This window comes from Sycon ciliatum, chromosome 5 (assembly GCF_964019385.1).
Source record: "Sycon ciliatum chromosome 5, ocSycCili1.1, whole genome shotgun sequence".
Lineage (NCBI taxonomy): Eukaryota > Metazoa > Porifera > Calcarea > Leucosolenida > Sycettidae > Sycon > Sycon ciliatum.
The window spans coordinates 28,494,970-28,517,469 of NC_088647.1; the positions used below are offsets into that span (position 1 = coordinate 28,494,970).

General features: G+C 45.9%; 2 protein-coding genes and 1 pseudogene across 2 annotated transcripts in view; 2 read left to right on the top strand and 1 right to left on the bottom strand.

Moving 5' to 3' along the window:
- Window positions 1–4,018, bottom strand: part of LOC135818250 (uncharacterized) — a 4,138-nt gene extending 120 nt beyond the window's left edge. Inside the window, exons 1-3 of the mRNA XM_065331609.1 lie at window positions 3,806–4,018; window positions 2,861–3,213; window positions 1–1,453 (exon numbers count right to left, since the gene is read on the bottom strand). The exon at window positions 1–1,453 is cut by the window's left edge and continues 120 nt beyond it. Coding sequence (XP_065187681.1) covers window positions 869–1,453; window positions 2,861–3,133 — 858 coding nt within the window. The 5' untranslated portion in view covers window positions 3,134–3,213; window positions 3,806–4,018 and the 3' untranslated portion in view covers window positions 1–868. The remainder of the gene's footprint in view (window positions 1,454–2,860; window positions 3,214–3,805) is intronic.
- Window positions 4,019–4,341: 323 nt separating this feature from the next.
- Window positions 4,342–22,500, top strand: part of LOC135816958 (protein wech-like) — a 19,560-nt gene continuing 1,401 nt past the window's right edge. Inside the window, exons 1-6 of the mRNA XM_065330061.1 lie at window positions 4,342–4,532; window positions 5,763–6,029; window positions 7,244–7,387; window positions 8,609–8,749; window positions 17,576–17,716; window positions 20,303–20,455. Coding sequence (XP_065186133.1) covers window positions 5,772–6,029; window positions 7,244–7,387; window positions 8,609–8,749; window positions 17,576–17,716; window positions 20,303–20,455 — 837 coding nt within the window. The 5' untranslated portion in view covers window positions 4,342–4,532; window positions 5,763–5,771. The remainder of the gene's footprint in view (window positions 4,533–5,762; window positions 6,030–7,243; window positions 7,388–8,608; window positions 8,750–17,575; window positions 17,717–20,302; window positions 20,456–22,500) is intronic.
- Window positions 16,218–16,766, top strand: LOC135816489 (UPF0746 protein DDB_G0281095-like; annotated as a pseudogene).

Consider the following 22,500-nt stretch of genomic DNA (forward strand, 5'->3'; position numbering starts at 1 on the left):
TTTTCTCGCTCCACATATACTGGCACACACAGAGACATAGACAGCAATAACGACACTACACAAAGTGAAGGGTAGTTGGCCGAAGCCAGATATGAACCGGATAATGAGTGAGGTATGGAAGTAAGGACTGAGAACAGAGTGTCTCAGATAGAATAGGCGTGCCAGTGGATAGCAAAAATAGGCCATGATTCAGAACCACTTGGGACCGTCAGATTAATTTTTCTGAACCGAGCCAGCAGGGAAAAAACCCTCGCGCCGACGTACACAGTTGTGAGGGATAAAAACCGGGTGTATATCCCCAATGGCGATTAGGCATCATGTAGGCATGGTAAGCACATCACGGCAAAAAGTGATAAAATAGCAATGATAATAAGCACATAAATGAAGTGTGGGAGGGCAGGGACACTGGTAAGACTCAAAACTGACAGAAGAAGTCAGGAAAAGAAGCGACAATAAAGAACACACCAGATGCCATATTTGCAACAAAAAAATATTTCGCGAGAAATCAGTGCTCGCCTATCTCGCTGCGCTCGGCCGGCGAGAAATACAACGTACTTCCTTGGTCCCTTTCTTTACTATAAATTAACTTAGCCCAAAGATGCCATCTCATCATACCAACTGACCTGGCTCCTTCAATAATGATACGACGATCATGAGTTCACTGCTTCAAAATCAACTTCAAGGTGAACATTAAAAAAACATCTCTATCATTTTGCAAGAACTGTGGCAATACGCCCAGTGAGAAGGCATTTCTCCTGTGCCTATGGGGAAAGAAAATGAAGCTAAACAAACAAACAAATACTAGTAGCATGAGCTCCAGTGTGGGGAGCAAACCCTTTTCAAACAAACATCACCATTGTAATAAATACTACTGCAGTTCATTCGGCAGTACTACTTGCAGTTTGACCAGAGATGCAGTACCGGAGCTCAGCTGTGTGGCCAGCTCGCCATTTTCACACACGTATTCTCGGAGACACGGCCAATGGTCTTCATTTCCCACTGTGACAGCATCCGACTCATTCTTCGTAAACCCTTGACCAGTGAAGAGCTCCAAGAGGCGTAATTCACAGTAGAGAAAAAGACGCGTTTGCCAGGCCGAGCGAGGAGCTGCAAGTGCCATGAATCTGCTATAGTCCATTAACTGGCTGGGCGATCGTTTTATTGAGAGAAAATTCACGCCGTGCGCCTTCTCGTAATCGGCAACTGAGCGCGCACGGAACTCGCTCAGATGCCGCATCACGTCAGGCACGGCACCGGGGTAGAACTGGCGGCAGAGCTCCACGATACCGCTCCACGTTGCTGGCACGCACTTGGGCAAGTGAGCGTCTGCGGGTTTGTCATGGGGCACGTCTTGTTGATGAGCCTGGGCAAGAGCAGCATGATGACTGTTATCACATTTGACAATCTTGGCCTGGAAGAACAGCAGCCATGCATCATTCTTGTCCACCTCGCACTGCACAGGGACAAGCAAAAGATCCGGAAGCAAAGCACACGCATCAAGTTTTCAGGCACTGCAAATCGTCATCATTCTGCATCCATAACAATCGGGTGATGTAGACTTAGCACCGTCACACAGCTGTGAGTAAATATGCATAATGTAAAGACGTTCGGTTAGGCCTGTGTTACGAACCGTATTCCGGAGTATGCACCGTTCCCAGATTTTTGCTACAAATCACAGACATCCACCTTGTTCATGACCACACAAAACACAGACATCCACTCTATTCATGACCACACAGATCACAGACATACACTCTGTTCATCACCAGTAATGCTGACGGCTGGGTACACGTCACTGGCCACAGAAAGGTGGATTCTTGTCATACGTCACTGGAACTGTAGAGATTATGGCGAATATCTATCACTTGTCCTAGTTGACGTTTACCGTATTTTCCCGAATATAAGTCGACCTGTGCGCCAGAAATTTCGCCAAAAGCTGCGGGCCGACTTACAAACGGAACTCGACTTACATACGGGAATCTGGCACAACAAATGAAGTGACTGGAGTGTCCGTACAAAAAAGCACTACCGTATGAACCATGTGAACTTTCGTCCTGCGACTGACACTGGTTTTGTTCAGATTTTGTCTTACTGGCATGATATGATCTCTCCTCGCAGAGAACTCATCATTTTGTATGTGTGGGTGTCTTGGAGCTATAAAAACTTTTTTTTATGAAATTGACTCCTGGATTTGGGGTGGTCGACTTATATTCGGGAAAATGCGGTATACGCTTGTACACGTGCTTGCAGATCAGTATAGCTAAACATCCTCTAAACATACTCTATGTTAACACCATACACTACAGTGGTGTACAACTGCACATACTACACACATTACAGGAGCATGGTAGATCACATACTACACACATTACAGGAGCATGGTAGATCACATACTACACACATTACAGGAGCATGGTAGATCACATACTACACACAGTACAGGAGCATGGTAGATCACATACTACACACAGTACAGGAGCATGGTAGATCACATACTACACACATTACAGGAGCATGGTAGATCACATACTACACACATTACAGGAGCATGGTAGATCACATCCCACACACATTACACGAGCCTGGACCTCGCTTATCCGGTCCTCTTTCATCCGGATCCCTCGCCATCCGGAAGAAAATCGTTGGTTACCGATTTACAGCATATGTCATGCATACATACAGTATGCGTGGTCGATTATCCGGTTCCCTCACCTATCCGGATAATTTCGTAGAAAAAGGGTGTGTGCGGTTAAGCGAGGTCTGACTGTATCTCGCATCCCACAAGTCGAAAACACTTCCAGGCTCATTTGATGCTGTTAGGCATTTTTTAAAACAGGTACTGATTTCCCGTATCTTTTACCTTGAGGGTGATGAACTCGCGTGTTAGACCGAGGGCGAGCAGGACATCATACGGCGACTTGCACGGCAGAACGCGGCAGGCAGTATCTCGGCCGGCAACGAACGCCGTGCGCCGTCCTGATGCCTCACTCAGCCTTGTCGGCACAGTACCACTTTGTACCATGGACACCCTGCACATGACGTTTGCCGCAACTTCATCATCGGCGAGTCGACGTGCTGCTGTCTTTCCAGAGTAAAAGTTGGTTAGATGGTCAGCGAGGGCTTTAGCGTCCATAGTGACTAGCTGTGGCGAGCTATCTCAGTGACCTTGTTTGGTTCTTCCATATGACTGTCCAGTACACTGAACAGCTTGCTCTGGAGAGACAGAGAGACGGAGAGAGAGAGAGAGAGAGAGAGAGAGAGACAGAGAGAGAGAGAGAGAGAGAGAGAGAGAGAGAGAGAGAGAGAGAGAGAGAGAGATATTAGACTCCATAGCAACAAACACAGAGATACGTAACGGAGAGCACACACACGCACACACGAACACATACAATGTAGAATATAGCAACTGGGTGTCACTAACTGCTTGCGTGGCGGCGTGTTTGAACAGCAAAATCCAAAATCAATGTCATTTCCACAGGAAGGCTACTGGTGTCTCCATGACTGCTCCAGTGCGTGCTATATGCTACAAGTTCAAATATCATGCTACATACTATTCACGGCTTGATTGTTTTGTTAAAATCTTTTTCTACGTGTACTGTAATTTCAGAGTGTTCCTCAGTAATTCTTTTCATACTTCAAGTTTCAATACCTTCACAAACACTGACAAGCATCATACAAATGGGAGCTGCCTCTCTGTACGTACCTAGAACTTTCTATTTTAGATCCCAGCATTATTTTAAATGTTGTGCAATTGTCTGCTCCTCCACTACATGTCTACATGTACCAGGTTTTTTCATGCTCTTACCGTCACAGTGCACGCTACGCTGGGGTAGTTTGTACGAGTAAGATCAAAACACCGCTAGCTAACGAACGTCAACCGATTAGCAAAAAACGACTCTCCTCTATGTAACTACCAGGGTCGACTCCATACAAGTAATCTGCAAATACCAGAAATACCTAATGGCCAACACCAGGCTATGCACTGCTCCAGTGAATGTTACTGATTGAACTAGTACAAAGTCATGTAGTAGTCTTGCCTCTTGCTGTCTAGACTCTATGTACTCGTACATCTACGATCCAGTACAATGACTATGTAGTCCACCAATATTTTCAAACGCAAACATTAAAAAAATAATGTTTCAATTATTTTTGAAGTCAACATTATGTTCCCACCGAACAATACATGAGAGATCCCGGGCGCGGGATCGGGCCGGCGTCTACCATGGTCTACCCATGCGTGACGAAGCAGCGTAGGGCGCGCCAAGGGCAAGGTTCCTGCGGCGCTCAGATTGGTTTTTCGAACAACGACGAGCATAAACACAAAAATGTTCCGTACTACATGTACATGTACTAGCACCACCGGTACTACCGGTAGTATACAGTAACATAACGACGTCAGTGCCAGTAGTGAGTCGAGTAGCCTAGAGAGTAGAGGCAAAAGGACAACAGGCTGCTGCCGTGCTGGGAGAGCTGAACAGGCTAACGAGCGCAGTACGGATCCGACCTGGACTACAGACTACATACAGACTCACGTGAGTGCGTTCGATTTTGCCCACAAATCAATAATTTTTGAACCCATGAACGTGAATCCATTCATGAATCCATTCATAATCCATTCATGAATAGTATAATTCATGATTGGATTATTTATTACTACCGTACTGGCAATATATGTTGCCGCGTAACGCGTAACGCAGGGGGTGCGGCGTAACGCGCGACCAGGCTAGTGCGACAAATTTTCGTTGCGTTCGTAACGCGCGTCCGGCGGGGTGCGGCGATCTTTTCATTGCAAAAAAGGCTGAAAACTGTGAAAGCACGTGTACCGCGTGGTGAAAAGTTCTAAACTGGGTGCAGCAAAAAAAGGACTGCGGCAATATAGAAACCTGTGTAACGGCTCCTGTGCGACTTTGCATGTAACGCCCTGCGTGCGGTAAACATGTGCCAATGTAACGCTTCATGGCCTCACTGCGACCATATATATTGCCAGTACGGTAGTACCAAAAGTACATCAACAAGAGTGTGCAACTCTACGATCCGCCAGCCCACAGCGGAATTTTTTTATGACATCAGTCTTTCATGGTCTTTGGCGGCGGTTTAGCTCACTGATGCCATCATGCGTAGCCAGAGATCGAAGTGCAAATAATTTGTACATTAAAGCTACGGTAGTCGAAGCAGAACAACGGACGAAAGATCGACGTGTCTTGAACCTGACGAACTCTCACCGTATCTACAAAACAAGCGCGGGAAAGAATACCGACTTCATCATACTTCTGCCAAAGGATGAGGCAATAAAAAAATTCCGCCGCGGGTGAACCCATCGCAGCTCAAGATAGGAGTTTCACACTCTTGGTTATGTACTCTTGCTAGTACGGCCCTGGCTATTCTCATCACCCCCTGTGTGAATAGACGTTATTTGATTACATCATCAGTTGATGCTTCAACGAAAAGGCTGCGAACTCGCGGCACAGCGCTGCACTTGCTAGGGGTAAGCGGATTATGCCGGCATAATTTTTGGCATAATCAGGTCCTTTTTGAGAAGGAGCATACAATTGCATCCGAAAAAGAAGGGCCGGTGCCCAATGAGACTGGTATACACACATAATAATAAATAATAATTGAAGGCTTTATTGCCATTTTTAGAAGGAGCATAAAACGGCATCGGAAAAACAAGGGCAGATGCCCAATGAGGCTGTCATATACATGTACACACCTGCTATTGAAGGACCATACATTGCGCTTTTTGTCGATTTGGAATACTTTAGCAACCACCGATGGCGACTACCTCACATCGCCGTGATTCTATTCCCCAGTCCACTCCATCACCAGGCAGTACATTTACATCTTCTGCAACACCACCGATGATGTCATCCAGCGCTTCCTCAGCTGAAACAGCAGCTAGAGTGCCCAGACAAGGTTCAGCCTCAGATCAGACTACTTTGCCCAGAAACACGTTGTCACCATCATCATCATCAGCAGCAGCAGCAGCAGCAGCAGCAGCAGCAGAAATAGCTGAATCTCCAACAAAGCAGGTAAGACTAGACTGGAAACTCTTAAATTTTCAAGTTCTTGCACTTATATAAAATATACGGGCACATGCATTTCAATTTCCCCGTGCAGTCTGTTGCTCTGTATCACTGGGTGTGTACTGTGTAGTGGGACCTGTATGACGTCATCAACCATTAGTCATGTACATGTACATACAGGCAACACTGGCGTCTGTGCAAGACAGTGTTTTACTTTGTATAGCAAAAGTTAAACCATGAGTATGTTTACAAATTGTAATGGTGCTACACCAATACCGGTACAATGGATTTTGAATTATTTCCTTGTGTGTCAGTGTTGTGTTAGTGGTCACCATACTGCACTTGAAAGTGCTTTGTCACAGACAGGTCACAGAAATGGATGGCTCTTACAGTCAATTCTGATCCATCGGTGTGTGTGTGTGTGTGTGTGTGTGTGTGTTTGTGTGCTTGTGTGTGTGTGTGTGTGTGTGTGTGTGTGTTTTCTTGTGTGTGTGCGTGTTTGTGTGTGTACATGGGAGTGTGTGCGTGTGTGTGTACTTGTGTGTGTGTGTGTGTGTGTGTGTGTGTGTGTGCATGTGCTTGTGTGTGTGTGTGTGTGTGCGTGTGTGTGCATGTTTGTGTGTGTACATGGGCGTGTGTGCGTGCGTGTGCGTGCGCGTGTGTATGTGTGTGTGTGTATGTGTGTGTGTGTGTGTGTATGTTTGTGTGTGTAACTAGGGTAACCCGGTTACTACCGGCATACCGGGGATTTCTGACTTTGATCGAAAAACTCCTGGAATTGGCACTGAAGCATAAGTGTTCAAAAACGGTTGTTTTGTGGTGTGACAAGAGCACATGTGGCCCTGCTTTTCACAGAATCCCTTACGTAGGGGCGATCTGACAATGAAGAAATTCATGCTTTGGTCCCCCAATGAGCAATGGGTTAGAAATGAATAAAAAGAAAGAAAGAACAAAATTGGCAAAATATTGCGTACAATACGCAAAGATACTCGAAAATTGCCCGAAAAGAGAAAATGGCCGAAATAGGCGAAAACCAGCTAAATAAGGGAAATGAGAGAAAATTAAGGGAAACTGGGTGTGTGACTAAGGGAATTGATTTGGCTGGGCTTGCAAGTAGGAATACAGGATTCCGTGTGGTACAGGGTACGGCAACCAACGGTTTCAACCTCTATGGTCCTAGTGTCGATTGCTGTTGTTCCCACTGCTCTCCTGTATTGCAGCGTGATTACACACAGATCCACAAAGCAAGGTACTCATTCGGTAGCAAGGGCAGTGGGAGAGATCAGTTTAACTGCCCTTGGGGACTAGCAACCAACAAAGCTGGTGACCTGATCATCTGTGACTGCGGCAACCACAGAATAAAGGTAACTGAACTCACAGTACAATGCTAACCGACAAGTACAGTGTGTATGTAAATGTCACTCTGATAGATGACCTGCTCAGGAGGGTCTGTGTGTGCATTTGTATAATTGAAAAATAAGGATCCCAATTGGTCAGGTTGAAGATGCTCAAGACTGTCTGAAACAGTAGTAGACAATCCCTTGGATGAATTCTTCAACATTCTAAATTTTACGTTATTGCACCATCCAGTTAACCTGTAAGCCCAGTGAACACAAGAGCTGAGAAGTTGATGTAAGCAGAATGTCATTTCTCTTCAGACGTGATCAGTTTTTCTAAACTATCAAACTGGAGAAAGGTGATCATTGTAAATCACAAAAGACTTTGAATACCTGTGACACCCCCACTCGTAAATATTTTCTTGGCCGAGCTATTCCAATTGCACATCACCACCGCAACGAGGACATTTCCATTGTGATATTGATATCTCAGACCCTGAAGGCAGCTGCTTTGCTCCAGCAGAGCTCATCAGTGGTGGTTGGTGATCCGTGTGAAGGAATAATGTCATAATAGGGTAAAACAGTCGCAATTCTGCGCTTTCTACGTCGAAGTTAGGCATGCTATAGGACACTGAGGCTATAGGTGATAACAGATCGTGCAAATGTGCGTTACTGGGACATACTTTCAGGTCGTCTGCAGTACTAGAATTGGTACAAAATCAACAAACAAAGAGAGGTGCTACTAGTAGCCAATAGCCACTCATACATACGAGTGCTGAATGTCCAAACACTGCACGCTTGTATGGTCAAATCTGTTAAAACTGTCAGTTATCACCTAACCCCTTTGTTTGCTAGGGCATGCCACACTAGAGAGAAAGTGTGAAATTGTGAAAGTTTTCGCCTATACAACATCAATCACTCATTGTATCTTAATCAACCATTATCAGCAATTTCCACTGATGAACTCTGTCACCATGTTGGACCAAAAAGCTATCTGGAGGGTCTGAAATGTCAATATCTCAACTAAATTGTCCTGGCTGTGGTGGTGATGTGCAAGTGGAATGGGGCGGCCGACAGCACATTGGGTGTGCATGTGTGACTGACATTTTTGGACGATCTTTTCGCTAGATTCACACTATAGAACTGCAACCAAATGTTTACTACATGTATGTTTGGATCTGGGCTATGTATGGGTGCATGGTTGTGTTAACATTTGTAAATTGTATTCCTTTTTGTCAATTCACTTAGATACATGGGGTTGGTGGCCAGTTCAAGAAGACGACTGGTCGCATGGGTACAAAATGTGGAGAGTTCAACTTCCCAGCAGCTGTGCATGTAACAGATGATGAACGAGTGATCATTGCTGATTCTTCCAACAACCGACTACAGGTATGGTCTTGGTGTTCCAATCATGTTGTAAGGATTACATGTAAACAGTAGCCTCTTTTACGTGCAAAATTGATCAACAATGCAGTAAAGCCAGCTGCTCAGAAAAACTTCAAAAAGGCCCAGAGACACAAAAGAGAAAACCGGAACACGGTGGGGGAGGGGGGGGGGGCGCGTCCGTAAATTCATGTATTTACTTAGAGACATCCAATAGGCGTTTCTTTCTTAACCCACCCACCCCCAGCAAGGCCCCCGAAAAGTGCAGATAATACCACTCATAATAAACACCATGCTATGAACACATATACAGTGCAGTCGACTCCACTTATAACGAACTCGCATATTAACGAATTTCGTGATATAGCTAACCCTTGTCCTTGTCTCTGTTTCAAACCATACAAAATGTGACCCTTTATAGCGAAGGTACAGCAGCGTTTTCGTTATAACGAACCAAATCGTGTAGGTCCGCATGTACATGTAAAGCAAGTGCACCTGAGTCATACTGTCATGGGCTACATGTGCACCTGAACCTGAAACCAAGCCCAGGGATCCTGTTTTACACCTACAAGTCTGCTGGTAGCTGCCTGTCACTGCATGCAAGCGCATGTTTCTGGGAGTACAGAGTATGGCTGTGTATGTGTCCCTGTCTACTCTGCCGTGATGCGTGTAGTGCAGTGTAGTGCATCTCAACGCCTACCTGTACTAGCTGTAGCACTGCTACATCATGTACATGTACACACGCGGTATGGTATGCATGCACTCTGAAATGTATTTTTTAGCAACGCCTTGCAGGCGAACCCACCACAAACGCCTGTTAGACGTCTCTAAGTAAATACATGTGTTTACAGACGACCCCTGAGTAATCAACAACATACAATTACACATACATGTACATTTTACACAAACTATGTTTTCATTGGATACCCACATTATAACCCATGCAGAAGTAAATACCTCTTTGTAATACAATTTTATTGAAATGGTTTTCTTGCTGCAATGATGAGCACTTACTAACTAATGGCTCATGTTGCGAGCAAAACCTGTATTTGTTGTGCAGCACCACTGTTATTTCACACACACTCTCTCCTCTTCATACATTGGCCCACACATGTTAACACCCAAACACACACTTACACTAACATACACCCACACACGCTCAACCACCCACCCACAGAATACACACTGAAAAACCTGTGCATACCTGCATCCATGCATTCCCTCTCAAGTGCACATACCTGCATACATGCATTCCCTCTCAAGTGCACATAGAACCATACACACTGCCAACTTATGACATTTCATGGCCAAAGGCGATGAAAGGCTTATTGGGCAGATAACAGGTATAGAACACGGGATTGAGCTACATTGCAAGGAGGTAGAAATGTGTCGCGCCTCCAGGCATGTGTGGCAAGCAAGATAGCAGAGTTTGGAGAAGAATCATCAACAGAACAATGAAGCAAACTATCTCCATTGTTGGTGGTGTCAGTCAGTGCGGAGAAACCCAATTCATGACCGTCTTAAACCACTACATTCTGCCATTAGCCGTCTCAGACCGACAGAAGATGGGGATGTCCCTAGCCGAAGTTTGAGGTCATGAGCAGCTGCATCCCATCACCGGTTTTTTTTTTACTTGGGGCACATCCAAACAAGAACATGTATTGGGCAGCTGTCCAAACAGGAGTTGATTGGAAATCTGGGAGGTTTTGGCATTCTGGCAAGGTGACCTAGCCCCTCAGGGCAATGCTGGCCAAAACATGTTGAAATGCCTGGTTTCAAGGTCTGCTTTCAGCGGAGTCCAGCACTCAGTACTATACACTAGGATGGAGGCTATACAGGAAAAGTTTAGATGTCATTTGGTGCACAGGGACAGGTTTTGTGGACAAAAACACATCACAGTTCACAAAAGGTATTGTGTCCTTCAACATTGCGCCGGCACAATTCTCTTTTAACGAGTAAACCGGTGTAGCAACAGAACCAAGGTAGAGAGGAATAGGGGCAAATCCTCTGTTGCCTTCCCTTTCACAAAAACAATGTGGCCGATGTCAGATGGTGTGATGTTCCTATCAGCCACAAGGAATTTTCATCTTATCGACATTGATATTTAAGGCCAAACAGACACATCCGGCAACGTGTACAGCCCCCCCCCCCCCCACAACACACACACCTGAACACACATGCACACTCACACACCTCGGACCTTGGACGTGCTGCCATATTCTGGCTATGTGGACCCCATGGGGGGGGGGGGGTGAGCAGGTTCGGAACAGTAGGAGCGATGACGGGATAAGTCCCGTGGTCTACTGAAACGCCGACCGCAATTGCAAGCGATGCAGAAGGAGCTACGGTCTGTGCTGGTTGCACACACACGCACACACACACACACACAAACACACAACTTGACCTTGACCTTACCCATTGTGTAGCAATGATAGCACATTGTTATTTCTCCAGTCCACGACAGAATGACAGATGGCGTTTCAGGTCGCCGCTTCGACGGAACATGCGGCCGCAGGCGCAACCGTAGGCAGCAGCAGAGGGTGCCTTGGGTGTTTGACGGGCAATGCTACGCCACTCCGGACGGTTCTGGGCTGCATCGTACCATCCACATGTTGGTACCGGTGGCTCAATCGATGCAAAGTCGTCCATAACGACGACCCTCCACCTCTTGCGCGGAACATGCGCCGGGCGCGGGGCAAGGCAGTTCACCGAAGATAACAGACTTTGGCAACCGGTGATCTTCCATCCATGTCACGTGTCCAAGCCAGCGCAAACGCCGTTCCCATATGATGTGACCAATGTCCTCAGGCACTCCAAGGGTCTTTGCAAGGGCTGAGGACGTTGCGTGGGTCTCCCATTGCTGCCGTTGCGACACTCCAACGATAGTTCTGACACATTGATGGTGGAGGAGGTTGAGACGCCGTAGGTCCGGAGCCTTCGTTGGCCAAGTCTCCGCGCCGTACAGGAGGGTAGAGAGCACCACGGCAACATACACACGACGATGATACTGCAGACTCAGTGACCGGTTCTCGAACACGGCTTGCTTCAAGCTACCAAAGGCTTTGGACGTCTTGCCAATGCGGGCCTGGAAGTCAAGGGAGGACAAACCATCGCATTGTATGGCACTGCCTAGATACGTGAATGATTCCACAGCATCTATGGCTTCACCACCATCCAGTGCCATTGGCGCATTCGCCCGAGTGTTCACCGCCATGCCTTTAGTCTTGGCCACGCTGACAGTTAAACCCCATTGGGAAGCGCATGTGATAAACTTTGTCGTGGACGACTCGAAGTCTTGCCGGGTGGTGGAGAATACTGCAGCATCGTCAGCAAAAGGTGTCTCAGTGACACGGGTTGGTAGTAGCAGCGACTTTGCAATGCGATCGTCGACAAGTCTACGCCCAGGCTTGTGCTTGACGGTAACGCCAACATCCGGGCATTCCAAGCGCCAGTGTGTGACCACCGCCGAGAAATAGATATTTAATAGGACTGGTGTCGGTGTGCAACCCTCCCATAGACCGTTGGTCACAGGGAATGCCTCACTTCGACCCTCTGCCCGGACCTCTACCATCATTCCATCGTGTAGTGAACGGATCACACTCCGCATGTTGGGGGGGGGGGGGGCTGCAGTACTGACCATAAAGCTTGCCTGGGAATCGAGTTGTAGGCCTTCTTCAGGTCAATAAACATGGCGCACAGAAGAGACTGATGCTCATAACTCTTCGCAATGAGTTGGCGGACAACATACACCATGTCTAAGCAACCCTTCCACGACGGAAGCCACACTGCGACTCAGGAAGAATCTCCTCGGCAACGATGGTGAGCCGGTCCTGGAGAATACGGGCAAAGAGCTTCCCAACAACATCCAATAAACTAATTCCACGCCAGTTGTCATAGTGATGACGGTTTCCCTACTTGGGTATCGGGACCAATAATGCATTGCGCCAGTCATCCACAACGCATCCCTCCCTCCAGACCAATGCCATAACATCGAGGAAGCGAGTAAGCGAGTAAGCGTGCATGTAGATGAGCACCACCATGGATTATCATTTCTGGTGGAATGCCTGATAATCCGCCAGCTTATTGGTCCTCAGACTACGTAGGGCTTTGGCAAACTGTTCTGGAATAGGTGGACGGTCCCGATCCAAACGCGGCGGCTGTTCTTGAATGGTTTCAATAACAGCAGGATTGAAACAGCTCTCAATTTTCAACACACCCTGGAAATGACGCAGAAACCTGGCACGGACTTCGTCAGGATTCGTCAGCGAGTTACCTTGCTCATCAAGAATAGATGTAACATGCAGTGACCGTCATCTGTGGCACAATGACTGTAAATGCCTGACACATTGGCACTGCGATATTCCGTGGTGTTCGTTCTCCTCTGTCTGCCGGCAAACATCCTCCATGCACTCCTCTTTAGCACGATTGACAACACATGCAACATCTCTCTGGGCAGCACGGAAGTGTGAACGAGAAGAGTTGGTGTCTTTCTGCAGCATCTCGTTATGCAGCCTGTTCTTGGTCTCGATGACAGGGGTGATGGTGGCAGCAGCCGACTTGAACCAGTCCGGCTGATTTCGTCTCCTTGTGCCAAGCACCGACTTTGATGCGTCGATGAGCCAGTCACGAACATCAGTCTATTCCGCTTCCGCTGTTGGCAAGAGATCACAAGTGCCCAGATGGTCAGAGATTGCGTTTTGATAGTAGCGCTCGGTGGCAGGATCCGCTAGCGACTCGACCGCGATCGGGCGGGTACGGACACATCTCGCCTCTCTGCGCTTATTCAGAGTAATGTAGAGCTTTCCTCGTACCATACGATGATTGTTAAAGCAATTTGGCCCATGCACAACTCTGCCGGTCGTGCTCAGACACGATCTCGAGCTGGTTGGGAGGACCCTCAAGACCTCGGCAGATCTTGAGGAGCTGAGGAGCATCGCCCAGAATCGCGGGGCGTGGACCTACCTCAGCGGCCGTATCCTGGAGAGATATGTTGCTGCTCACAGATGAACCCTGATAATGATCAGCAAGTTCAAATTCAACTCGGTTGAGCTGCTCGTTTGCTTGTTTTAATTGTATTCTATTTTCGTCACGCGTTTTATATCGCATATGTTTTATATCGCCATCAATATCCTGTTTGGCTGTTGTCGCTTCTGCTTATGCGAAAGCTATACATGCTGTGTATATCTACATTGCATTGATGCCAACGCGGAGAAGCTTCTAATAATAATTTGGCCCATGCACAACACTTACATCCTTGCAGTGAACCCGCTGCGATTGCCGCACAATGATCATGTCGATCAGATGGAATTGCTTTGTTGCAGGGTGGCACCACGTTCCTCGCTTGTACTCCGGCTTCTCGAACCAGGTGTTCATTGCAGATAACTGATTGACGGCACACCACATGAGTAGATACACACACACACACACACACACACACACACACACACACACACACACACACACACACACATACACAAATCCACACCCACACGCACATACACAAATACACACCCACACACACACACACACACGCACGCACCCACACACACACACACGCACACGCACACACAGACACACAGATACACACACACACAGACACACACACACACACATACACACACACAACACACACACACACACACACACACACACAAGTACGAGCATACTAGCCTTATTCGAAATATTTTTTTCTACACTTTGTATGATCACCACCTCGTTTATTATCCTTTTTACTTAGTTTTATCACATTCATCAGCAACTCTTATGTGTGTATTGTATCACCACACGACTACTTAACCTTTGTTTATTTACCGCTTAACCTTAGTTCCGTAATTTCCACCGATGACCGCAGCAGAAAGTTGGTTCTGTAATTACACACCCTTTTTAACTCTAAATGCGTTTACTTGCATGGTAATGTCTCTGGCACTAATACTGCTTATAGCGTGAATTATACTTTTGTCTCCTCGAAAACTGGTACGAAGAATTTGACGAAGTTATTTGCCATTTCTAAATCATCTTGATTTCTCCTGTCCATCTCCATGCCCCCTCTGCAGATCACTTACAAGGACTTCTCCGAGTTCAGCACCATAGGAAGGCGTGGATCAAGAATTGGCGAGTTCGACTGGCCAAGTGATGTTGTCCAAGTGAACCACAGCGCACTGGGCCAGTGCCTTGCTGTAACGGACTCAGGGAACCATCGGGTTCAGGTAATAACCAGACAGTACACACTGTACATGTACACGGTTGTGACTGCTTGTGACTGCGTGTGTTGCCATCTACTATGTATTACAGTATTACGTTCACTGGGGGGGGGGGGGGGGGGGGGGGAGGTAAGTGCTGTCAAACCCTTTTCTGCACCTTGTCCTAAACCACTCACACATGTGTGGTAAGCCTATAAGTGGAATAATTTCCCGAAGTCCATCCAGAGTTAGTCGATTTCAGTATAAGTTATCTGCCATTGGATGGTTCGATAGCCAATCCATCATCTCAAGATGCCTTTGAATCCCTTGCCCTTCAAGCTTTGGAAATTAGCACGTAAAAGGACAAGCGCATTGGTATGCAGGTTGGGGGCATTGGTGTGACGTGGATGGGTGGAGCCGTTTGAGTGTGGGTGGGCGGGTCCATTTGGCTTGTGTTTGTGTGTGGGGGCTTGAGGGTGTGTACACGATTGTGTGTGTGGGTGTGTGTGTTTGTGCGTGTGCACTGTGTGTATGTGCGAGCATGTGTGTGTGTGTGTGTGCATGTGTGTGTGTGGGTGCGTGTGTAGTGTGTGTGTGTGTAGTGTAATGTGTGCGTGTATGTGCAAGCATTGGTGTGTGTCTATGTGTGTGTGTGTGTGTGTGTGTGTGTGTGTGTGTGTGTGTGAGTGTGTGTGTGTGTGTGTGTGTGTGTGTGTGTGTGTGTGTGTGTGTGTGTGTGTGTGCGTTTGTGTGCGTGAGTGCGTGTATGTATGAATATGCATGTGGGTTCCATTGGCATATCGGTACATCACTACATGTTTGTGTTCTAGAAAGTCTTCATAAAGCTCTGTCACAGCCCAAACACCAAATCTAGTTGTAAGTTGTGTGCAAATGAATTACATATCTCACAGGTTTACACACACACTTGAAAGGAATCAACGCGTTTCTGCTGTAACTCTGAGTTTCACGGTTTTAATCGATCATCAGACAACAACTCACAGGTGTATATTCTTCTATGTACACTGGTACTGTACAGGTTGTGCCATGCAGTGGTGAGACAGGATATGCATTTGGAACAGAAGGTAGTGGTCAAGGCCAATTTCAAGGTCCAGGCGGCATCACAGTGTACCACAACAGGTTGTTTATTGCAGACAAGAACAACCATCGCATCCAGGTATGTTATCATGTTAATCTGGCAAAAACGTCAACAATGACGGCGAATACGACGACAACCGCAATGACAACGACGGCAACAACGATGATGACGACGGAGACGACGGCGACAACAACAACAATAACAACAACAACAACAACAACAACAACAACAGCAGCAGCAGCAGCAGCAGCAACAACAACAACAACAACGACGACGACGACGACGACAACAACAACAACAACAACAACAACAGCAACAACAACAACAACAACAAAAACGATGACGACAACAACAGCAACAACAACAACAACAACAACAACAACAACAACAACAACAACAACAACAACAACAACAACAACAACAACAACAACAACAACAACAACAACAACAACAACAACAACAACAACAACAGCAGCAGCAGCAACACCAACAACAACAACAACAACAACAACAACAACAACAACAACAACAACAACAACAACAACAACAACAACAACAACAACAACAACAACAACAACAAAAACAACCACAACAACACGTTACAACGACAATAAATACTACTACTACTCAAACTACTACAGCAGCAGCAGCAGCTGCTGCAGCAGCAGCAGCAGCTGCAGCAGCAGCAGCAGCAGCAATGGAAGCAGTAGCTAGTTCAGCTTCATATTGTTGTGACAGGTCTTTGTAGGTAGTTGTTCCAAACTTTGGTGCTTACACTTCATTCTGATTGACTTGACACTTGACTGACTCATGACTGCCGTCTAGAGCCCATGAGCAGCAAGTAGAATGTTTGACTCAGAAAATCTGCAAAGAAGCGCCACCCTCTGCTATATGCAGTGTTTTGGGGAATTCCCCCTGTGTCAGCTGAGCTTCGGAACGTTACTGTAATCTGTGCTCTGAGCGCACTACAAAATGTGTCGCTCTCTGGCAAGAGCCGAGATCCAAAGTTTGGAGTAGCCACCTTCTTCAATTATATCCACTGAAATTGCAACATCTACATGTATATCTGGAATTATATTGTTTCTTTTTTGCATGTCTAGTGTGCATGAGACTTTACTGGTATTGACAACCCATCTATCGGAATATACACTGGACAGGGTCGGGCAGGAAAATATTCTTTCAATCAAAAATGAATGTGTACGTCATGCAAGTGCATGTTGGCCATGTTCGCCTAACTTGTCCTTTTCAGTGGAAGAGTGTATAGGCTGATGTGAAGTTAGACTCTTAAACATCATGTCTATACAACATGTCACAAACCAAACAGTGTCTGTCGTACAATAAATACATACATAGTAATCAAATGTTGGTGCCAGGTTCATGTTTTACCTCAGGTTTTGAGTTTTTACAGTTGCACACCAGTAACCTTATCATCACTACATAATGATAGTAGGTATGGACTACGTGTTGGAGTATTATTTTTACACTCCTGTTATATCTATACTCTTGCTGTCACCACAGTGGTGTGTGTGAATGTTCAATTTTTTATTCCTGCAATAGGTGATGACCGTCAATGGAGAGTTTATCACTTCGTTCGGTTCAAAGGGTAGCGCTTTTGGTCAGCTGGAGAGACCGGAAAATGTCACTACAGATGCCTACGGCAATGTTCTAGTCGTAGATCATGGCAATGGACGTGTTATGGTAAGGGAGAGCTTGTTGTCGTGTTCTTCTTTCTAAATACCTACAGGCAGAGAGTAGTACCCAGTACATATACAGCAGTGGAGCATGGTCAGTTTGTTGCTAGTCTGTGATTCATGGTCAGTACAATCATCAGACAACACTGATATGAACACAGAAAGTGATGTACACTGCATGCACAGAGTACAAGTAAAGCAAGAGTACATTAGCTCTTACAGTTCAAAAAACAAGGGTACATTCTACTCTTACACTACTTTCTTGTATAAAAGTGTGTCTCACATGTAAGCTTGCAATGAATACTAGTACTAGCATGATTTCCAAAATGGTACCTCTGGCACATATGCTTTAGGGTTTACCTAGTGTCCATGCATACTCAGACTGTGTGCAGTGCTGAATGTCTGGAGAACAGAGCAAGGAATACAGTGGACACACATCAATGCTACAATCAAGTCCGGGGCGTACTGTAGCTGTGTTCTTACTGTTTGCTTGCCTTGCATGTTGACATTTAGAGAAATGCCTAATGAGTTTAAGTAGAATTTAAGTACTTGTATAGGAGTATGCCTTCGAAGCCCATCTGTACAGTGAAACCAGTCTAACACGACCACTCAAGGGACCTTCAAAATGTGGTATCTATTACCAGGTGGTCGCCTTATCCAGGGTCAATTGACTGTATATAGGATCAGGTGGTCGCCTCATCGGAGTGGCCGCCTTGACAGGTTTTACTGTACTTGAAATATACGTGCCATGTTCTGGTGGATTCAGTTTACGCCGGGGTAAGAGGACGTTGTTTGAGGAAACGTTACTGAATCCCTGACCGAAATTGTCTCCATGGTGCTGGTTTGATGCATATTCATCTTTCAATGAATGTAAACATACTTCAGAAGTAGCAAAGTGGTTTACACATCTATTGCATATACCTTATTTTCTGGAGTATTGTAATGATATCAGTCTGAGTCACGAATATTGTTTTTCTGTACTGTGTCCACCATGTATTTGTGCCGGTGGATCACTGCGGTTTCACTTGTAGCACGTATTTGATCCGATTTCTTGAACGTGGCAAATATTGCCACGTGAGTTTGGTTCTTCGCGGGCTTTTCAGTGATATTGGACGAGGAACGGTTTGGACAAATGGCTTTTTGGATTCTTCTTCTTCTTGCCAATCCGAATGGTGGTTCAACTCTTGTTCTCTGTGCCTGGTGATATATCGCGAGGAATAAAAACAATTGATCCAAGTCATTTCGCGACATGTATAAGCCGCACTTTAGACAGCAGTAATACATCCAAAGAGAAGCCGGTGTGACTTGTGCTACGATGGTCAAATCAACAGTAGTAAATGAGAAAGATGTTTCTATTTGGTGCCAAACAATTCAAATCGTTCAGATGGGCCTTTTTTTCCAGTGCGCCTTTTACTCTAGTGTGGCTTATACTCCAGTGTGGCTTATACTCCAGTGTGGCTTATACTCCAGTGCGGCTTATACTCCAGTGTGGCTTATACTCCAGTGTGGCCTATACTCCAGTGTGGCTTATACTCCAGTGTATACTACGATGGTCAAATCAACACTGGTAAATGGGAAAGATGTCTCTATTTGGTGCCAAACAATTCAAATCGTTCAGATGGGGCTTTTTTCCAGTGCGCCTTATACTCTAGTGTGGCTTATACTCCAGTGTAGCTTATACTCCAGTGTGGCGTATACTCAAGTGTGGCTTATACTCCATTGTGGCTTATACTTCAGTGTGGCTTCTACTCCAGTGTGGATCATACCGCAGTGCGGCTTATATTCCAGTGTGGCTTAACCATGCTAACCCATACCTTCCATGATACCATCATCCATAAATGAATTGCGCAGCATTCATGCACCCGCCATGCATCATTCATGTATCACCCGTACATCATTCATGCATCCTCCATACAGCATCCATCCATCATTCATACATCATCCATACACCACCATGCATCAACCATCTATAATACGTGGAATTCATGTACACTGACCAGTGTTGTCCATGTTCTCTGCAGGTATATGCTGCAGAAACGTACACACCACTGGCTGAGTTTGGAAAAGGAGAGCTGGATGAGCCGATGGGTGTCTGCGTGACAAGTGAGGGTTTAGTAGCTGTTTCCGATTGGGGTGATCACAAGATTTTCGTGTTTTGAAGGTTTCTTGTTAGACACCTGTCATCAGTCACTTGCTCACACTTTTTTATGCATCATAACGTAAATGACCACAGCGTGACACAAACTGAACTTGTATCCCATCCTACTCCTCTACTCTCTCCCCCCCCCCCTCCCCAACACACGCACACACACACACACACACACACACACACACACACACACACACACACACATACACACACACACACACACACACACACACACACACACACACACACACACACACACACTATCATGTATTGTAGTTATAGTGTTTATGTTGGTAATCCCAATTTAAGTCTTGCTTCGCACACCCACTTCTAGCCACCGTGATCGTGAAATGAGGATACTGGTCATAAGCATTTGACCAAGTTATTGTCTATTTCTAAATCATCTTTTATCTCTGCTGTCTGCCTCCATGCCCTCCTGTGCAGATCACTGACCAAAACTACTCAGAGTTCAGCACTATAGGAATACGTGGAATAGAAATTGGCGAGTTCCATGAGCCAATTGGTGTTGTCCTAGTCAACCACAGTGTACTGGGCCCGTGCTTTGCTGTGGCAGATAACTACAATCATCGGATTCAGGTCAGAAACCTAACCAGACAGTACACACTGTACATGTACAGTTGTATTGTGTAAAATCCCTCTCCTACCCACTAACAGCGTACTGTGGTATACATAAAGATAGAACTAGCCTATATCACTGTTCAGCATCAAGTTGTGGGACTGTTTTCAATCATGTAACAGAAGATGAAGCATATGGTGATCTCATTAGGCACAGATACATAGCTGAGCGAGGGAAACTAATCTCACACCAAAGGGGTGACTGCAAGCATAGGGCTTCTTCAAGGACGGACCAACGGTCACTTTTCGGGATCATGTGCGAGAAAATTTTTGAATCGCTGGTGAACAGGCGAAGCCCAGGTCACATTCAGTTTGTACGAGAATGGACGCGTGGAGGTGAAAGAAGCAATAGGATGGTGCTCAACTTCATGTCCAACACTCGTGTTGACTCAGAGCAGCTTCCGGGAAGCCCTTTCATGGCTAGGGCGAAAATGAACAAGCTTCAAAATCAATCCAAGCTCTGGTTGAGACAACCCTGTCACATTTTGTATACTTTTCAATGCGCGACCTGTTCACCACAATCTCGGGGTGAGTGCCACTTACGGGCACGGCGTGGTGTCCTTGAAAAAGCACTATACTCCTTGTGACCGGTGGTTCAAGAGTTGCGGAGATTCGCCCTCAATTTATCTTTCCTGCCTCTGGATCCAGATCATTATGCATTGCCTGACCTACCTGACCCTTCTGTCTGTGAGTCAATGCAATAGGAGCGCTTTATGTGTGTGTGTGTGTGTGTGTGTGTGTGTGTGTATGTGTGTGTGTGTGTGTGTGTGTGTGTGTGTGTGTGTGTGTGTGTGTGTGTGTGGTGTGTGTATGTGTGTGTGTGTGTGTGTGTGTGCGTGCCACGTGTGTGTGCGTAAATATATACATGCTCGCACGCATTTACAACTCACTGCATCCGTTCTAGAACTACGATAGATCGACACTTGAACAGAGTGCACATATCCACATGCGTCATAGCGCCTGTACAACCATAGATCGACACATTAACGTACTTAACCGTACACTTCCTTGAAATGAATATTCCAAAGGGGAACACATTCCTTCTATCGTGTTTTCAAACGAATATCAGTCGAATACTCGAATAATCCTTGCAACCCTAATTACGAATCTCACAGATAATTATCTTCTATGTACACTGGTACTGTACAGGTTGTGCCATGCAGTGGTGAGACAGGATATGCATTTGGAACAGAAGGTAGTGGTCAAGGCCAATTTCAATACCCAAGCGGCATCACAGTGTACCACAACAGGTTGTTTATTGCAGACGAGAACAACCATTGTATACAGGTATGTTAGCATGTTCAGCTGGCACCCACATCAACAACGCTACCAAAGACGACGACAACCGCAACGACGACGACGACAACAACAACAACAACAACAACAACCAAAACAGAAGCAGCAGCAACTTCATTTTCCTATCGTTTTTGCCAGGAATTATTCTAAAGTCGGTGGATGCTCCGAATGGTTGGAAATGGCATTTGCAGCTAATTGACGACACGGGTGTGACTCATGGCTGTAGTCTGAAACACATGAGCAACACGTCAAACTTCGCACTCACAAATCTGCAAGAAAAACACCACTCTCTGCTCAATATGCATTGCTCCGCTAAATTAACCCTGTTTCAGTTGAGCTTCAGAAGGATTCTGGAATCTGACGGGATATGTTAATTGGGTGGATGCATGCAAACTTGACTTGTTCTAGAAATTATAGACGTACTTTGGGAATTCTTCTGTTTCTGAGACTTTACTGCTATTGATAATCCATCCACCAGGCTAAGCACTAGACAGGTTTGGGCAAGAAAACATTCATTCAATCAGAAATGAATGTGTACGTCATGCAAATGCTTGTTGGCCATGTTTGCCTGTTACTTGTCCTTTTCAGTGGAAGAGTGTATAGGCTGATGTGAAGTTAGACTCTTGAACATCATGTCTATACATCATGTCACAAACCAAACAGTGTCTGTGCTACAATAAATACATACATAGTAATCAAATGTTGGTGCC